Source organism: Myotis lucifugus, unplaced genomic scaffold (genome assembly GCF_000147115.1).
Source record: "Myotis lucifugus unplaced genomic scaffold, Myoluc2.0 scaffold_47, whole genome shotgun sequence".
NCBI lineage: Eukaryota > Metazoa > Chordata > Mammalia > Chiroptera > Vespertilionidae > Myotis > Myotis lucifugus.
In genome coordinates, this window is record NW_005871095.1 from 5,652,727 (window position 1) to 5,667,333 (window position 14,607).

A 14,607-nucleotide genomic window follows, 5' to 3' on the forward strand; every position below is an offset into this window, starting at 1 on the left:
TCTGTTGCTCACTTTACTTTTTTCAGACAGAAAGTGAACTTCTCATTTTATCCTCACGTCCTAAACTCGGCCACCGGCAGGTGCTGCGCTGCGCGTTCCACAGACGAGTTCAGTGGCCACTGCGCCCAGCAGGGCTGTCCACGCCCTTTCCAGCAGGCCTGGATGATCCTTAGCATTTTTAAGCAATCAAGTATTTTTTAGTTAAGGTTTGTACATTTAGTTAGACATACTGCTCTCGCACACCTAGTAGACTACAGTGTAGTGTAAACATAACTTTTACGTGCACTGGGAAGCCCAGAATTTGTGTGACTCGCTTTATTGGGACACTGGCTCTTTTGCGTGGTCTTCCCGTATTTCTCATCATCCGCCTTCTCTGCTGTGCATGACTCTTTCCCTCACGGCTGGTGGACAGGCTGGTTCCTCTCACCCCAGACGAGAGCAGAGGCTGGAGAAGAGGCAGAAATGCTTTTCCCTCCAGACACTAGGTGACATGTCTTACCCTCCTCAGTGCACAGCTAGGACTGAGGTCGAGTGTGGAAGCTCACGTTCTTCCCGACGCACATGTTCGTGGTGTTTTTAAAGGAGCCCGTGTGGCCGGAGTTGGTCACCTCCCCTGGGGTCCTGGTCTGGGCCTTCTCTGCACACCTGCCATGTCCCAGGTCTGTGTGTCACAGCATTGCCTTTCCCTTTGTGACTGCTTCGTGCAGCCTACTTCACTGATCCCTATAAAAATACATGACTAGTACCTGCCCACGAAACTGCCTGCGAACCTTTGGTAGCTGCCCCCAGATCCTGAGGTTTAAATGCCTACTGAAAAAAATCAAAGGCACTTAGTACCGTGGTCTGAGTTTTAGCCAAATGTTTAATTCCACTGGGAATGCATATGGTAAAGCAGGAGACAGTGTGTGACACAGCAGACAACTCACTGGAGGCTTAGGATCCAATGGGGATGTGAAGGGTACAGGGCGGTGCTGTGTGATTGGGGATTAACGTCCACAGTACTCACATAAAGTGCTGATAAATAACATACGTGTTACAAAAATGGGCGGTAAACAGGAAGTCCGAGGAATCGCTGGCGGGCAGTGGCGCCTAGATGGCTGCAGGCTCCTCGGGGCCTGTGTGAACGTGCTCCATCTGGCTCATGTCAGAGACCTCATAGCTGGCCTTGTACTTGGCCAGGATCTTCATGAGGGGCCGCAGCTTCAGCCACCACTGCTCTTTGGGAATTCTGTGCCTGCGGATGAGAGGGGCAGGGGTGAGAACAGGGACTGTGACGGTGGCGTCCCTCTGTCCTTGACTCTTGTCCCCATTCCTTCTACCTGCAGTAAGGTTTACTTACTCAAAGTCTGTCTTCTCCTTCAGCTCTGCCACAGGCTGGAAAAGAAGGTTTCTTTGGCATATTCCCAGCACACAGACGGAATCATCGTTTACAAACTTCCTTCCTATAAAGGACAGAAAGTGACCTGAGAATGGCTGCTTGGTTGTGTGGGAAGGTCAGGTGAAATGGCCAGTGAGGCCAGCAAAGTGGCCAGAGAAGGTTTGCTGACGGGAGGGAGCAGAATCCTGTGAGGAGATTGAAGAATTGGGACTTCCCACATCCTCCCTGGGCAGAAGCCAGACTCCCAGGATCCCTGGGGCTGTGACGAGGTGGGCGGAGAACACCCTGTGAGTCCCCGTCAAGATTCGGGGAAAGAGGCAGAGATGATGGGGCACCCTCGCTCCACATTAGCCCTGAGAGGAGCTGTTCGCTGTGCTTGGCAGTGAGACACCCCATGGGGGGTAAGGGGTGAATGCATAGCTCACCAGGTACTGGGCTGGGAAGATTGGCTTAAACTGCAGCAGGAGTTCAGGGCCATGCTAGTAAGAAGGTACACTCATGACTGCACGTACTGTGAGCAGCTGGGAATTAGTGAGGTAAGCTTCCTTAGATGACAGTGAAAAGAAGAAAATAAATCCAGGTTTATTTTTATGGGGTGAAATATAAAAGAAGTTAATGTAAAAAATATTAGTAGAAAAAAAATCAAAGCCAGTTCTTAGAAGACTGAATTTAGTTTGAAACTTTACATCTCTGTGTTTGCATAAGTCAAACACTGGAAATACACTTAAACACACAGATCTGGGAAGATTGGTCAAGAAAACGGAGGGGAGGGACTTACAGGTACCAGCACAATAACTAATCCTGCAGTGATGGGACCAGAAGGGCTACAAGCATCAAAAACAAAAGAGGACATGATGATAATCTTCATGGCAAAGTTTTTGAAAATTTAGATGACGTAACTTACAAAAGGGATGCAAGAAACAAACATGAAAAAAAGACCGACAAAAATGAGCAAACAAAAAAGAAACACAGATAATTCTATAAACAGTAAAGAAATTGAGCAGGTCAGCCTCCCCTGTCCTACAGAGAAAGCTACAGAACCTTTGATGGAGGTGTCTGGAGTTTATTAACATCGAAAAATGAAAACATCTTACAAATTATTTCTGGGAGGAACCCCCCGACTGAGAAAGTTAGGACAAGCCTGACCTAGCACCTGACCGACAGGATGACCAGGAAATGGCCGAAGCAAAAACCCAGACCAGCTGGGGTTGGGGGGTTGTTCCCCAGGAAGGCAAAGTGGGCTTAACACTAGGAAATGCATTTAAGACTTAAATGACCATGCCATATGATGCAAAAAGTGTGTAAGATCCTTTCATGATTGAAAAGTATGTAGTGAACAGAGTATCCAAGAGCAAGCAATAAATAGCAGGAAGAATGAATGACTTCAGTTAAATGTTACTAAGAATTTGTAGTCCCAAAGTATTGAAGGCATTCCCTACTGGGACTAATAACACCCTGGAAGGTTTGATCAGACAGTGAACTCTGAAGGAAGTGGCGGGATGGTTACACATCCGACGTTATGCTGAGGGGCGGGGAGGGTGGAGTATGGGAGCGGCACACACTTAGGTGGACGGGAAAACAGTCTGGATACCTCTGCTCCTTCCTTGCCTGCTCTAAAAAGGAGTCGTGAATGAGTCAAGGAGAAAATCTGAAAGTATCTTCAGGGCCAGTCCAAAGTGGTCCAGGTGGCAAAGGGAGAAAACAAGGAGAGATCACATCGTAGGGTCTTGCAGAGGAGCCCACATGTGAACAGCAATTTTACTAAGAAGAGTGTCACTGATGACCGATGCCTCCCATCTCTAATCAGCGGGAATAAAGCATTTCGTATCCATCACATTTACACCTAATTATAACCTTGAATGTCGTATCTAGCAACCATAGGGTCTGGTAAGAGTGAAAGCATCATGTTGTGCACAAGCCACCCCGCCTCTCGGCACCTTTTCCTTGCGCCTCCTTCAGCTTCCCGGTGATCCACTGCATGGCCCGGGCGGAGATTTTGGTTCCAAAGTTTCTGTCAAATGGGGAAGGTGCTCCTCCCTGTGGGTGGTTAGTTACATGTTAATTAAACAACCACACCTTCTTGGCTGTTTACTTTAAAAAATGAAGTAGAAATAAATTACTATTCAACAAAGTTCACATCACGTTTGTAAATATGGGCTTTGAATGTTTGTTTTGTTAAATTTTACCTCCTTGTGCGTAGTTGGGACCAGACAAAAGCAAGCCCGTGACTGCTGCCCACAAGGCTGAGCCTGTGAGGCAAGTACCACAGCGCTTTCGTCACCTTCGGGTCGGCATCATTTTAAATATTCTTTCAGGATTCTTAACCTTATTTTGGGATGGGGAAGGGGGTCCCAGTTTCCTTTCACAAAATACACACCTGCCTAGCATTGCGTCATAGATTCAGGAGATTCAGGGACCCACAGATGTGAACAATGGACCCAAAGTTAGAAGTTCCTAGGACACAGGAGGGGTCAATGGTGATGGGACAAGGACAGCCGTGCGGTCAGGAGGCGGGGCCTGTGCTTCCACCCCACCCTGCTTGTCATCCGGGGCACTTACAGAGCGCACCCCGGTTCTTTCCACCTCGCTCTGATTCCGTGCAAATCTCAAATAAGTATCAGTTGTCTGATGTTCCTATTTGGATGCTTATTTTTGCCCAATATTGAATGAGATACTTTGAATAAGATTTTCCAGTTAATTGATATTCCTATATGAAAGTTGACCATTTCCTTAAGATGACCATCTACCCAAATTTCACAATGGAATTCCTAAAGCTGGTGATATCTGGTATGACTTCTAACTGGAACTGGAACATAGTTCAGATGTTTTTAATCATCCATCTAAAAGGAAGTCCCATGACTAACAGCTCCCCGTTCTGTTTTGCGGGACTGGGGCCACTCGTGAGGGATGGGGTGCCGGCCCTACCTGCTGCATGTGGCCCAGCACGTTCTTCCTACAGTCGAACACCCCTTTGCCCTCCTCTGAGTAGAGCTGGTAGATGAAGTCGGTGGTGTAGTTCTCGTTGCAGTTCTCGTTTCTGAAACGGGAAGCACGGGCTCAGGGCTGGGGGGGCACCTGCCCCGCGGGCACTGAGAGGACGTTACAGCCGCCTCAGTCCTGATCCCGTGCACGACTTGCACACATTTTCTTCTCTTTATAAATATCAGCGGTGTAGTTTAAGTAATTACAAAGCAAAAATGAATTTTTAAAGATTACCCTCCACTCATTTGAGTATATGCAAGTTTTTCGCACAAGCCCAGCATCTCCGCTGCGTCCTCCCAGCAGGACCCAGGATGGTGGTGGAGAAGCAGGGCCCGCCTCCCCACACCCACCCCCACCCATTTTAAATGGCAAAGTGGGTGATTTCTGAGAAGCCAGGTCTTAGATGAGAACTGAGATCTGTTACCTGACCACAAGGCCCCTCTGAATGCAGGTCTTCATCTTCTCTGTCAGGTGCTCCACATTGGACTAGGAAAGAGTGCTACATTAGTCACACGGGAAGCCTACTAAGCACCTACTGTGTGCCAGGCACCGTGCAACCCTAACTGCTGAACGTAGCAGCTGCTCCTAGCTGACATTTTGGTGGCGAGCACAACAGAAAATACATCAGGTAGTCTACGGCCATACCACCTGAACACGCCCGATCTCGTCTGATCTCGGAAAATACATCAGGTAGTGACAAGCCCTCCGGTGAAGATTACAAACAAGGTCATGTTATTGGGCATATGTAGGGGGTGGAGCTCAGCTTCCATGGGAAACACTTTCCAAAATAGGTTTCCATCCTAAAACCTTAATCCGTATATTCTGTGTCCTTGCCTAAGTTTATAAATTTATTTTATTGCTTCTTACCTATTTTCATGACAATATTTTTTATCTTGGAGGAAAATATCTGTCACCTCACTTTATATAGAATCTCATACATATGGTTGCCTAGCGAGCATTTCCAGGCCAAGAGAAATTTTTCTAGACTCAAACTTGTGCACAAATTTCCTAAGGAAAGGAATACTGTATCTTGAGAGAAAAAAAATGCAAAAAATGAGATATATACATACAAGCAAATCCCATTCATCACTACATTTGTTAGCACCTACTTCGTGCCTAGAGCAATGGCATGGGATGGTGAGGCACTATCTTTAGGCAGGTGTGTGAAGTATAAATGTTTAATTCAATGTTGAAGAGAAATTCATAGGTCAAGATTTAAGAAAAATCACAGATAAGTAAAAACATCAAGTATCTCTCTACTTGATTTATTCGGTACAAAAGTAACAAAATCATAGCTTTTACAAAGTTGTTTTATTTGTGCTTTTGTGTATTTCAGTTGTGTTTACTGATCAATGCCTGTCCTGAACAGGCTGACCTCCAACCCATGCCTGGGCTGAGCGACCAAACTAACTTGTGCTTGCCCCACTAGCCTCCACTGAAAGCTGGGAGCCCTGGGGGACCCTTATCCATTTGGAAGAATAGCCATCGTGATGTGACCATTTAAAAGCAGCAGGGACACACGAGTGAGCCCTCATGACAACCCTACTGGGACTGTGGGGTGCTGATGGCATGTCAGTGTGGGTCCCTCGACTCCATCATCGGTCCTACTCTAGCAGGGGTGCTGGGTGAGCAGGCTGTCCTGTGTATATATGGGAAATCTCTAATGTGAACTGAAAACTGCTCTAAAATAAAATCGGTTAATGAAAAAACAAGGAAGTGAGCTGCAGGGAAGGGCAGGAGGTAAGTCTGGTTCCCATTTTGTTTATAGTTGGCAGTGCCCACCAAGTGCATTAAGCCCACTGCTGTGTCCCACACAGGGCAGGAGGTGCCACACGTTCCCTCATTAAATCCCACATTTCAGTGGACAGAGCTGCTTGTCCTGTGGCCACTGGGCTCCAGGAAGGGGGTTAACCACTGCGACCTTCCCACACTTGGACCACAGGCACTGGAAGCCTTGGGAGCCCAGTGCTCACCCTGGGAAGCACTAGCTGCCCTTGTCAAACGGCTACAGAAACAGTGGCTGCTCAGTGGAGGGAACTGCGCAATCCTGGGTGAGTGCAAGCCGCCTGACCCATGAGTTCATGCTGTCACTGCCCATAGAGCTCTAGCACAGAGTCAGTGCATCTGCACACAACCTGGATTAGGGCGAGGGGTGGGGGGACGGGGTGGGGGTAGGTCGCTGTAAGTGCCTATGACCTGGTATATCGCACCATCTAAACAACAGGGTTGGGGAGTGGCTCAGTGGTTGAGCATCAATCTGTGAACCAGAATTGATTCCTGGTCAAGGATTGATTCTTGGTCAAGGCACATGCCTAGGTTGTGGGCTTGATACCCGGTGTGGGGCGTACAGGAGGCAGCCGATCAATGATTCTCTCTCATCATTGATGTTCCTATCTCTCTCTCCCTCTCCCTTCCTCTCTGAAATCAATAAAAAAATAAGTAAATAAAAACAACAACAACAACAACAAAGGCAGCACTGAAGGACTCGGAGACAAGCACACCACGTACCTGCAGGTCTCGGATGTCGAAGGGCTCCTCGAAGATGTAGGCGGCGTCAGCACCGGCCGCCAGGGCCCCCATGTTAGCCAGGTAGCCGCAGTAGCCGCCCATGGTCTCGATGATGAACACGCGGCGCTTAGTCCCGCTGGCGGACTGCTTGATGCGGTCGCACGTCTGGACACAGAGAAGGACGGGTCATTCCAGCACGTGGCCGGCTGGTGCTGGGATGGGAGCGGCCAAGAGCCCGGCAGGTCCTGAGTGTCTGCCACACAGGGGCAGACACGGCCAGCCTCGGTCTTGGCCTCAGTCACTAGGAAGTTCTATTTGGTTTTCTTCTAAAAGGCTCCCCAAGCCCGGCCGGTGTGGTTCAGTGGTTGAGGTCGACCCATGAACCAAAAGGTCGCTGGTTCAATTCCCAGTCAGGGCACATGCCCAGATTTCGGGCTTGATCCCCGGTAGGGGACGTGCAGGAGGCAGCCGATCGATGATGTTTCTCTCTCATCAATATTTCTCTCTCTGTCCCTCTCTCTCCCTCTCTCTTTAAAAATCAATAAAAAAATTAAAATAAATAAATAGAAGCCCCCCCCCCCCATTACCTTTGGGTTTGATCACCCTCAACCTACGCCAGGGCACCTCTACTGAGGTGGACGGTGGCTCTTAGACAAAGGCCCCACGAATCTTCCAGACACACGGATGGCAGGTCTCCTAAGGAAATGTCAGCCATCACCCTCTTCAGGACACAGAGAAACCCACACACTGCCACCAGGTTGCTGTCCTTTCTTCTCAAGCCTACCAAGCCTCTAACCAGTTCCGTCTATGAAACGCTCTGATGCAACCCTTGCCTTCCCCAGCATTGAGTCACATCACCTTCTTCCTCGAGTATTTCAAAGCCTTCCTATGAACCCCCCGGGGCAGCCCACTCCAGCGCTGTCCTGCTCCGGGGCCCTCACACACACTGCCCCTGGTGGGCTGGATAATGGCCCCCAGGTACGCAGAGGGAGGGCTGACCAGGGGCAGGTCAGGTCACACTGAAGCAAGATGCTGCCTGCAGGCCTCGCAAATGAGAAGGGATCACAGGCCACGCTCGCAACAAGGGCAGCTCTAGGAGCCAGAAGAGTAGAACAGGTTCTCCCAGAGCCGACGGAGGGTGCACGCCTGCCAACACCTTGGCCTCAGCCCAGTGAAATCCTCTTGGTCATCTGGCAGCAAAGGAGCCGGCGTCGGCCCCTTCCTGTCTCGTCAACGTGACCCAGACGCGAGTGTCATCCCTCAGGAAAACCGCCTGACCGCCAGGACGAGACAGCTCCCAGGCAGGCTCCCCTGACACTCATGCCTTTCTTCACAAACCCCGCCTCAGCCCACCTCCTGCACCTTCTGTATAATCATTTGACCTGGGCTGTCTCCCTCACTGGTCACAAGCTGGGCTCACATGCCTGGGACACAATTGGGGCTCCGTCCATATCTGGCCGTGACTGGAATCAAAGCATCCCACCCATCCATCAGCCAGTGAAGGCTGTGGCACGGGCTCCTGGGTCTAAACCATCCTGCATCTCCAGGGAAATCACAGGGGGCTGGGGAGTGGTGGGCCTGAGACCAGGTGTCACGAATCTTTGGGGGCAGGAAGAGGAGGTTTGTACACAAAAGTATATCGACTCGGACATTTCACGTGAGTATTTTGCGTCACCTGTGAGAGCATTCTGATTTCCACACATGGGGCCAGTTGCTGTCACTCCTCACTAGGCTGTCAGTTCCTTAGGTGGAACCTCACCTTCCCCTAATAATTAATTACAGTAATTAATTATTCCAGAGGCAGCACATGCTTTGTAATCTCTAGGAGCTGCGATGGGAGGAGGAGAGAGCACCAATGAGGGCAATTCTTGTCTGACGCAGGCGGGGGATGGACCAGACAGGCCCCTGAAGGCCCGCCTGCTGCAGGGCCAGGGCCAGGGCCAGGGCGGAACCCGAGGGTGCTCGCGCGGTGCTCGCCTGGGCTCTGAGGCAGCACCCAGCACTTACACTGCCCTGCACAGTCTGTCTCAGAAGAATCCTGGGGGCTGGGATGGAACAGGGCTGCACACATGGGCGGATGCCCAGGTTCCCCGCCGCCGCCCCCCCCCGCCAGGTGCAGAGTCGCGGGGTCCCCCGCAGGCCTCCTAAGGCGGAGATCCTTGTCACCAATGCAGAGAGCAAGTTACAGCCACTCACTGGCAGAAGAACATACCCACAAAGCGGCTCCCCTGTGAGGCCAGTAGGAACATGTGCATCTCTGCACCAACCCTGCAAAGGTCAGGCGCCCTAGTGGCCCGGGCCGTGAGCCAAGACCCCGCTCTCTGTGAGCCACAGGAGTCAGCAGTGGCCGCTAGCCAGCACCCTCCGCCGCTGCTTGCAGCTTAGGCATGCCGTTCCTAACTCCTCCCTCTGCATCACCCTGGTTGTGTCTGAGGGTCCAAATTCCTTTCTTCTAAAAATAGTACGGTATTCCAGCCAGTCTATTCAGTTACTAAAAGCAGTCCTGACAAGTGAGGGGTGGCACGTGGTGGGGAGGGGCTGGCTCTGGGTGAGAAGAAGGAATCAGGGAGGGCAGATGCCCCCGCCTGGCCCGGACGCCCCACCAGCTCCACCAGCCCCTCCAGCCTCTGGTGAACCTTGACCCCCTCCAGTGGCTGACAGACAATTCTCCGAGAGAAATCTTTGGGTCCTGTCCCATGGAGGAAACACCCCACGTGACAGGTCCAATGCCGCTAACATTGCGCCACACCGGACTTATAAAAATGCAAGTCGAATGTGAAAGGATAAAGTGGCACTTGGAATGGTGCAAGATAGAAAGGACTCTGTGGATTTGTGGATTTGTCAGTCCTGTCCCGTTAACGGGCTAGGAGGTGGCCTCCCATGACTTGGGCTCCCAGGAGGAGGAGCGTAGGCTGGACTTGGGGTCCAGACCAGGCGGGCCAGGGCCAGGAGGGTTCCCCCCGCAAAGCGCACACCAGTGGCAAAGCTGGGTGACATGCAGGTGCAGCTGAGGGCAGAGTGGGATGGCAGCGGGAGATGCTGACGGTGCCTGCAGAGGCGTGAAGGGGGCACCTGCAGCCACCAGCACCCAGTGACTTCTCCAAGGGTGGCCAGTGACTGCTCTAAGGGTCTGTCTATGAGAGAATTTTACCTGAAAGCAGCAACTGCAAGGCCCATTGGAGCCTCCGGCTTGGGATCGAGGCCATCCCCCTGCTGGAGGCTGAGGGCAAGCCCACCTCCCGCCACAGCTTTGTGAGAAAAGGAGCAAGAAGCTCAGACGTGCCCATCAGTTCGAGAGCAAGAAACTCCGGGGAGTGGGTCTAATGCCAGCCCTTCCTGCCCTCTCCCCGCATCCTCATTCGGCCTCAGAGGGGCTGTGCCACTCAGCGGGGCCCTGAACGGAGTCAGGGCTTTCACGAGATGTGATGGTTTGGAGGAGGTGTCGGTGCCACTGCCAGGCGGTCACCGTCACGGCCCTGCTTGGCCGCTTTCCTCTCCCTGTGGGGGGAGGACCACGCCCAGCAGAGGCCTTGTGCCCACTCACCAGCCGCGCACATCTGACAATGACCAGGGCCTGACACTGAGTGGGCACCGGGCGGGTTGGAGCTTGGGAAGGGGCATCATCCCAGGGACGGAACTGGGGTGCCGGAGCATCTACAGAGATGAAGGTGGGAAAACCGCCCTGTCATGGAAAGTGGGACATAACCTCCCACTAATGGAACAAAAGGGAGTGATCATAAATGCGGCTCCTTCATTCGGGAGGCTGGCCAGGTCTCCCCTCTCGTTTCCACTTGAGTTCATCCTGGCGGCAGTGCTCCGGGGAGGAGGGCATCCGGGAAGCAGCCCCAGGGGAGTCCTTACCTCCACCAGCGAGGCCAGGGCAGTGTCACAGCCCAGGCTCAGGTCTGTGCCTGGGACACAGTTGCTGATGGTGGCAGGCAGGATGCAAATGGGGATGCAGAACTCCTGGTGGCTGCCCTGTGCCTGCGCGAATGTGATTGAGCTCTGGGAAGCCTGAAGCAGCAGTGAGGGGGCCAGCAGGCGGCGGGCGCCTCACCTGCCATGCGCAGGCGGGCGAGCTCCTCGTGCGTGTCAGTGGGGAGAGAACTGCGGCCAGTGCTGTGAGGGCGCAGGGCAACCTGACGGGGCCGGGCACAGGCCTCGGCACGGGGACCACCAGTGCAGGGGTGTGGGGTGCTGGCCTTGGCAGGGTGCTCACTGCCCAGCACGGACGCAAGCAGGAGGCAGCAAAGCAGGGCCGAAGCAGCACTGGGGTTAGTGGCGGGCGAACAGCTGGCCTTTCTAGGCATCTCCAAGGGGAGGCAAACCAATTAGGGCCTGGCCAGTCTGAGGACTTCCTGCAGGGAGTGGGGCGAGGCCCTGCCCATTAGGACTCTGCAAATGACCCCCATCAGTGAGGTGGCCACCACGTGGCCATGTCCTGTCCTCTGCTCTGTGCAGGGGGACCGCCCCCGCATGGCCCTTTGCAGAGCTTACACAAGCAGCATGGAGGAGCCCGAGCCCCAGGTGGCTCTGGGACCCCAAGGAGAAAGTGTTTGGCTCTGATGTAGAAAAAGCCAGCTGTTCTTGGGGACATGCAGAGATTTGGATCACCTGCCTCCAGTGTTAGACAAAGCAGTTCATTACTACATAGGTCCACTGTCCACCATCCCCGCATCCACGGAGCTCCAACACAGCCAGCGTTTGGTGGACATGTGTGGGCCAACAGCCCCTTGTATGGTCGCTATTTATCCCCCTCGTGCGGCCAGTGCGCACAGCAGGAACGCCACGTGGGAGGCAGGCCGGGACGCTGCTGTCCCATGGTTCTCTGAAACAAGTCACCTGTGGCCTGGGAGTGAGTGGATGGTGGGCCTGCGGCGGGTTAGTCCAGGGAGCCAAGAGGAAGGTGAGGGGGTCACTCACCTGCCTGACGGCTCCTCTGTCATCACCCCCCTCCCTGTGTTGCCTCAGGGTCCGAGGGGAGACACGTGACAATGGTGTGAAGTGACCCCGGACACTGGAGCTGTCTACTCCAAGAAAAGAGACTGGATGGATTTATAGGGAAACAAGCCTGGTTTCCGATCTCTTCCCTCACAATTCCGGCTGTCAGCAGGGCTGTGACTGCGGCTGCCTCCTCGAACTGAGGGGCTGCACGGAGCTCAGCACACGGCACTGTGTTCTGGCTGAACAGTGTCTGGCTCTGGGGTGGACAGCACCCATTGGAAAGCCCGAAGCCACAGCTCTGGCCCGGATACCTGGCCCCTTTCTGACGGGTAAGGGCACTGAGAGCAGGTTCCCGCGACGCACCTGTGAGCTAAGTGCTGGCAAGAGAGAATGGTTGTGGGGACGATGACTCAATATGCAGAGACACAACAGCTGATAACCTGAGGCCCTCTTGGGTTTCTCACCTTGAGCACCTTTGGCATTCTGGGCCTGAATCCAAACCTCCTGAGAAGGATTCAACCTCATTTTGGCTTTAACAAACAGAGCTCTGGAAGAAACAGCAGTTTCTACACACTGTGCCCATACCTTGGTCCGTGCAGCCCCAGGGTACCCTGAGCGGGCCCACGATGGGGCATCCTGACTTCCCATCGTCCCAGATCACCAACCAGAACCAGAACCGTGGCACCACCGAGACCACCTGGCTCACCTGGCAAAGGCGGCCTGGCCCATCACCAAGGCCGGGGATTGAGCCTACAACCTAGATATGTGCCCGTGATTAGAATTGACACCCGGACCCTTCAGTCCATGGACTGACACTCTATCCTCTGAGCCAAACCGGCTACGGCTGGTTCCACATTTTCAACAACATACATGTAAGTATTACTTCCTCATAATCTGGAGGGGGGGGGGGATTCTTTGTAGCAGAGGAGCCTGGAATTACGAAGCCGGAGAGTCCTGTGTGGGTGCCTAAAGTGGGTATCAAATACCACAAGGAACAGAGGCCAGCCTTGGCAGGACCAGCAGAGAAGCTGGTCAAACCCCGCCCACCCCACACCCCACACCCCCCACACCCCACCACCCCCGACCACCAGGGTTCTGATTAGGTAACAGGAAAAATTAATTCCAGTTGCTTCAACTACAAGCTCAGCATAATCAGATTCAAAATCCAACAAAGGCAGGGAAAAGAGCACTATAAGCAAAGGTGGAATTCACGTAGGGACAGACAGGACCTTGCGATTCACAGCTGGGAGATCCGTGAGGAGAGGACAGGTCAGAGCAGGGGAAGCAGCAGGGAGTCACAGGCAGCAGGAGCAGGGCCAGCAAGCAGTTAGGGGCGCACACGGCGCGGGCCTCCAGCACGGGGACACGGCGACACAGGGCGGGGCTTTTTAGTAAAAAGATCGCAGAAAGTTTAGGAAGCTCTCAGACAAGCAGTAAGCATTACTTACCAGTGAATTTTATTTTAAAAGCATTTCTTTTTATTTACCAGCACTAGAAACAAAACGGATGCCATGGGTTTAAGGGGGGGAAAAATCTTAGAAAATCGTTCACAAGACCTAGCTAGGTCTCAGAAGGAAAACTAAACTTCAGAATTTACTGAAAAAACGTAGGCACTGAATTTTTTTTTTTAAAAAAGCTTTCTATGTTAGATGCTGATCTGCAAACTCACATGGGATTTCCCAAGTGTGACTTGCAAATACAATAATAAGGATACATTTCTACGTTATTGCCATTTAACAAAACAAAACAAAACAAAAACCTTAAATAGCACCAATATTCTATAGATGTAACTTAACATCCCCAATCTACGATGCGGAGAATGATGCTGATGGGCTCAGATAAAAGAATAATGAACACCAAAGAGGGGTTCAGGTCAATGAATAAAATTACAAAATATTTCGCTCAGGTTCTGTCCTCAATCAAAGCAGGGCCATCGGACCCAGACTCATCACAGCTAGGTGACAGAGGCTGGAAGTAAATGGGGCTCAGCCAAAAACCCCCACAAAACGAATTTGAATGATCGTCCAAATCACAAAGCCCTGCAGCCAAGTGCCGGAGCTGCCATGCTGTCCCGCAGGGACGCGGTGCCGGCGCAGCACGGGGAAAGACGTGGTACAGATCTTTGGGAGCTGGATCGGAGAGGGTCAGATTTAAAAAAAATACTTTTCTGGAAACAAACCAACGCCCCTGACCTGGCTCGTGTCTCTAGTGCACTGGTAGATAAAAACCGGCCAGGTGCCCTCGGTCAGTGCCCTCGGCGAGGGCCCGCGGCACCTGCTTTGCTGCCACACAGACTTACGTCAGTGATGGTGTTCAGAGCGGTGTCGGCACCGATGCTGAAATCAGACCCCGGCACGTTGTTGGACACGGTGGCGGGAACCATGACCATGGGGACACAGAACTCCTCGTGCTTCCCCCGGGCGGCTGACAGTTCCAGCAGCCCCAGGTAGCCCTGTGGGACAAGAGTGCACAGTTGGGGGGCGGGCAGAAGTGGGGCACTGATAGGACCACTAGCAAGTCAACGTGGAAACACATGAAGGTCACAACAGGGACAAGCAGTTTTTTAAGCACAAAGGGGCCCAGGGGATGTTGTCATGTAGCCATAAGACCAAGTCTCTCATTGGCAAGTGTCTCGGTAGTTGATACTCTTGCATTTTCTTGAAAGGAAACCATAAGGTTATCACAGGACTGATCTTGGTTGAATAGAAAAAATAAAATGCCGACTGGCATGGCTCAGTGGTTGAGCGTCGACCTGTGAACCAGGAGGTCACCGTTCAATTCCCGGTCAAGGCACA

The 14,607-nt window shown here is 52.5% G+C and overlaps 1 protein-coding gene across 1 annotated transcript in view; it reads right to left on the reverse strand.

Moving 5' to 3' along the window:
- Positions 1 to 842: 842 nt before the first annotated feature.
- PFKP (phosphofructokinase, platelet) overlaps positions 843 to 14,607 on the reverse strand; it is a 64,950-nt gene continuing 51,185 nt past the window's right edge. The window contains exons 16-22 of the mRNA XM_006088435.3: positions 14,112 to 14,264; positions 6,869 to 7,033; positions 4,785 to 4,846; positions 4,304 to 4,415; positions 3,316 to 3,415; positions 1,340 to 1,442; positions 843 to 1,234 (exon numbers count right to left, since the gene is read on the reverse strand). Coding sequence (XP_006088497.1) covers positions 1,090 to 1,234; positions 1,340 to 1,442; positions 3,316 to 3,415; positions 4,304 to 4,415; positions 4,785 to 4,846; positions 6,869 to 7,033; positions 14,112 to 14,264 — 840 coding nt within the window. The 3' untranslated portion in view covers positions 843 to 1,089. The remainder of the gene's footprint in view (positions 1,235 to 1,339; positions 1,443 to 3,315; positions 3,416 to 4,303; positions 4,416 to 4,784; positions 4,847 to 6,868; positions 7,034 to 14,111; positions 14,265 to 14,607) is intronic.